The sequence below is a fragment of the Atta cephalotes genome, assembly GCF_000143395.1.
Source record: "Atta cephalotes unplaced genomic scaffold scaffold00017, whole genome shotgun sequence".
Lineage (NCBI taxonomy): Eukaryota > Metazoa > Arthropoda > Insecta > Hymenoptera > Formicidae > Atta > Atta cephalotes.
This window is the reverse complement of record NW_012130081.1, coordinates 1,496,221-1,500,737: the sequence shown is the minus strand read 5'-3', so window position 1 is coordinate 1,500,737 and position 4,517 is coordinate 1,496,221. Positions and strand designations below refer to the sequence as shown.

General features: G+C 40.0%; 1 protein-coding gene across 1 annotated transcript in view; it reads left to right on the top strand.

Moving 5' to 3' along the window:
• Nucleotides 1–4,517, top strand: part of LOC105618497 (probable nuclear hormone receptor HR38) — an 8,859-nt gene extending 4,342 nt beyond the window's left edge. The window contains exons 3-8 of the mRNA XM_012200031.1: nucleotides 212–447; nucleotides 644–1,123; nucleotides 1,576–1,906; nucleotides 2,439–2,747; nucleotides 3,342–3,576; nucleotides 4,261–4,517. Of these exons, the coding sequence (XP_012055421.1) occupies nucleotides 212–447; nucleotides 644–1,123; nucleotides 1,576–1,906; nucleotides 2,439–2,747; nucleotides 3,342–3,576; nucleotides 4,261–4,517 (1,848 nt within the window). The remainder of the gene's footprint in view (nucleotides 1–211; nucleotides 448–643; nucleotides 1,124–1,575; nucleotides 1,907–2,438; nucleotides 2,748–3,341; nucleotides 3,577–4,260) is intronic.

Below are 4,517 nucleotides of genomic sequence, written 5' to 3'. Positions count from 1 at the left end.
ACACTACACACACACACACACACACACACACACACACACACACACACACACACACACACACACACACACACACACACACACACACACACACACACACATATATATATACACATATATATATACACATAATATGTGTATTTATATTATTATATCTATTTTATTATTATTGTATAATATTACTTATAAATATGGTCACAATTTTTCATTGCAGAGTCCCTTTGGCAATTTCGGGGAGTTCCTGAATAGCTCATATCCAGACGCTGCGGATGCTGGAAGCTTACCCGAGGAGTTGGATCCCTTTCCGGAACTGCAACTCGGGAATCCGCAAGGCGTGCCTCCGGTCGACAACTCTGTTCCGTCTCAACAAAGTGTACACCATCAGCAGCCATCACAACCGCCACCACCACCTCCACCTCTCCCCGAAGATATCCAAGCTGATTCTCTTAGGTATGTAAACTCCCTAAACTTTTGATATCCTATCATTGATGATCGTATAAATTTCTTCTAAAGATTTTTCAAATGTCATAAGCAAAGAAATTATATTATTATCAATGATATTAATTATTAATGGCATGATTGAAGTTTTTAGACAACGAAAGTTGATACAGGATTTGTACAGAATGTTAAGTATCTTTGTTTACAGTCCTACGCCGTTACCGAGCTTCCAGGAGACCTACACGCAACGATATACCAGACAGGAACTCCAAAGTCTTGGTCTTAAGATGGACGAATGCTACGACACTCCGGTATATTGCACCACTACTCATTATCCTGAGTTCTCGGCCGCGGTGCCCTATGAGCAGCAACCACAACAGCAGCATCCTCATCATCATCCGCAGCATCATCAGCAAGCCCCGCATCATCATCAAAGTTACTTCCCCACGGAATCGGCGCCCACCCCGGCAACGACGGTTGTACCCTCCAATCATCGGCAGGATCCATCCTACGGAGTGACTGTCGCCATGCCTATAGTTTACGGGGCACCATCAGTTATCGCTGTCGCCACTCCCGTAGTTCCTACCGATCTCTGTCCCACTGTTGTCACCAGCGTCGATTCCAGCGTCATTGGTACTACTCGGCCGCGAAGGGCGTCATTGCCCACACAAAGATCAGAATCAGCAAGGTAAGATCTTTGATGAAATAAATATATCTAATAAATAAACTTCAAGTCTCATTGTGCTCCTCATATAAATTAATAACATTCTAACATGAAAGAAAGAAAAAAATTTGTCATATCTTTGTTCATTATTTCGTTCACTCACAATTTCATTTGCTAAATTAAATTTATTTATGAAGTATACAAAATGGAAACAAAAGTTTGTAGTTAAAAAAATTTTAATTCACATTTAACTTTGGAATAATAAAATAAATTGAGCAATTTGTCTAAATCTATGTATGTGACAGATCTTTTCAATTTTATTGTAAATGTTGGAATATGAAAGACGCGACTTCGGTTCTGCGTTTATGATTAGCGATGCGTATTTCGAGGACACGAGACCTGATAGTTTTGGAAGAACTCCCGTTCTGACTAGTGACGGGTTATAGATCAATGCACGTCCTGTGTCGTGTTAACAGTAGTGGGAGCACGGATTCCCCAAAGCCGCGCGGCGGCGGCGGTACCGCGAGTTCCACTGTCAGTTCACCATCGCCCGGAAGCGGTACCAGTGGCGAACGCGCACCTCCGAGTCCGAGCCAGCTCTGCGCTGTATGCGGTGATACCGCGGCCTGTCAGCACTATGGTGTACGCACATGCGAGGGCTGCAAGGGTTTCTTCAAGAGAACTGTGCAAAAGGGCTCCAAATATGTGTGCTTGGCCGAGAAGGCTTGCCCAGTAGACAAACGCCGGCGAAATCGTTGCCAGTTCTGCCGATTCCAGAAGTGCCTGATGGTTGGCATGGTCAAAGAGGTAAAAAACTTGTTCGCTGTATAATATATTCCAAAATTTTTTTAAAAATTTTTTAGTTTATATAATATTAACTCTCGATTACAGCAATGGGTCATTTGGACTCCAAGCGAAAATGAATGATTTGTATGATTGGTACTGTGAGGTTCTAGATTGTAAAAATACTTGGAACCTTCCTCTATCAATCGTAAGGTAGAGATTTGCTTGCATTCTGTACTTCAAATAGATTAAAATTTAAACAATTGAAATTTTAGATGTAGTTTTCATAATTGTAATTGAGAATTAAGAAGTTATAGATACATCTACATCTCAGTGTGATGAAAGTAAACTCTTGGTGATCAACTAATAAAATATGTCAAAATTGCTTTTAAGATTTAAAATTAAATGAAAACTTATATATATTAAATTAAATAATTGAAATTATACAATTATTAAATTCTTAAAAAACGCGGAAAAATATTATAATGCAAACGAAATAATTACAAATATGAAATAAAATAAATGTAACTTAATTTATTATTTAATTGTTGGACAGGTCGTTAGAACAGATTCTTTGAAGGGCCGTCGAGGCAGGTTGCCCTCAAAGCCCAAGTCACCGCAAGAATCCCCACCGAGTCCACCGGTCTCTTTGATTACCGCTCTGGTTCGCGCCCATCTTGACACAACGCCGGACAAGGCAAGTTTGGATTACTCACAGTACCGACAACCTAGACCGGGTGATCCACCAATAACCGAGGCCGAGAAGATTCAACAGTTCTACAATTTATTGACAACCTCGATCGATGTTATCCGAAATTTCGCCGACAAAATCCCCGGATTCACGGATCTAGTGCGGGAAGATCAGGTGAACGATCATTTATTACGCATAAAAACAATCAATAAGATAATATATTAGCCTTCATAACAACTTATAAATAATACGAGGAATAATGTCTCCAAAAATACATAACTTTTTTACACAAAAGTCTTGAAGTTTGAATTTGTGAGAATTTATTGTTGTTTTTTTCTCGTTTCTTCTAATTTTTTTTCATCTCAAAAAATTAAGAGATATATGCTTTTATTATATCACTGGTCAGATATCGATTCTTGGGCGATATCCATTGGGAACTAACGGTTATAGAGATCGATAGCTTATACATTTTCTAAAAGGTCAGTCTTGACGAGCTTTTGACGCGGTCGGTTGCTTGGCTGACTAGCAGACTGCTCGGTAGAATGATAGACGATAATTTGTTAATATATCTATAATCAGAAGAGATTTTGTTGTTTAACATTTGTCATTATATCTAAATAAAATTATGTTATTCTTTTGTAAATGAAAGATGTTTAATATCGCGAATAATAAAATATCTTTAGAACATCTTTCGGTTATCTCGATAGTTTACGTGTTATGGACAATACATTCGTGTATTAATAATTTCACAATGTAATCTGCTTTCAGGAATTGCTCTTCCAATCGGCCAGTCTAGAACTGTTTGTGCTCAGGTTGGCGTACCGCACGCACCCGGACGACACGAAACTGGTCTTCTGCAACGGCGTTGTCCTCGCGTTGGAGCAGTGTCAGCGTAGTTTCGGCGATTGGCTGCACAGCATACTTGACTTTTGCAAAGCCCTCCACTTCCTGGAGGTCGATATCAGCGCCTTCGCCTGTCTGTGCGCTCTCACCCTGGTTACTGGTTAGTACTAGATTATTCCCTTGATTTCATGGTCGAATGAATTGCCATAGTTGCGCTTCTGCTATCATAAGTATTAATTATTTTACAATCGAGCTCTATAGTTGTCACACTGCGGTTCTGCTGGTTATTTCTTTAACGGCACCTTCAGTCTTCCTTTATCCGGTTCGCTCTACCCATATTCTGTTATATCGGTCGGCCTAAATAATTAATCCGTCGGATCAATTAATTATTGATGCTCCGACGAAAGGAACGACGATGTTCCTCGTTCCGCACGCGATCCGTTAGCAACCAGACATGCAGGTGTGCGGTTTACAAGCGCGTCCAATCAGAGTTTCCGTGTTTAGATAGCTATGTGTCGAAGGTCGAGTGACTGATATTATTGGAGTTTAATTGATTTATCAATGTTTCTTAATCTTGAATGTTAGTAGTATAGTAATTAAATCAACTGTAATACATCATTCATATTGGAACTTTTTAAGATACTTTTGATTAAATTCTCGCGATTTAATTTTCGAAAACAATGTGAAATTTAATCTATAGCTGATGATTTAATATTAAAGTTTCCGATGTTATTTACAGAATGTTATTGTTTAATACAATTTTATGGCAATTCATAGATTCCGTTAATCTTATATTATTTTGAGAAAACAGCGATCTCATTCAAGCTGATTCGCGTGCTTTCAGAGAGGTACGGATTGAAAGAACCGCAGCGCATGGAACAGCTGCAGATGAAAATTGTCTCGTCCTTGCGCGACCACGTGACCTATAATGCTGAGGCGCAGAGGAAGTCGCAGTACCTGTCGTACCTACTGGGGAAGATACCGGAGCTGAGGAGTCTCTCGGTCCAAGGCCTCCAGCGGATCTTCTACCTCAAGTTGGAGGACTTGGTGCCGGCGCCACCCCTGATCGAGACGATGTTTGTTGGTAGCCTGCCCTTCTAA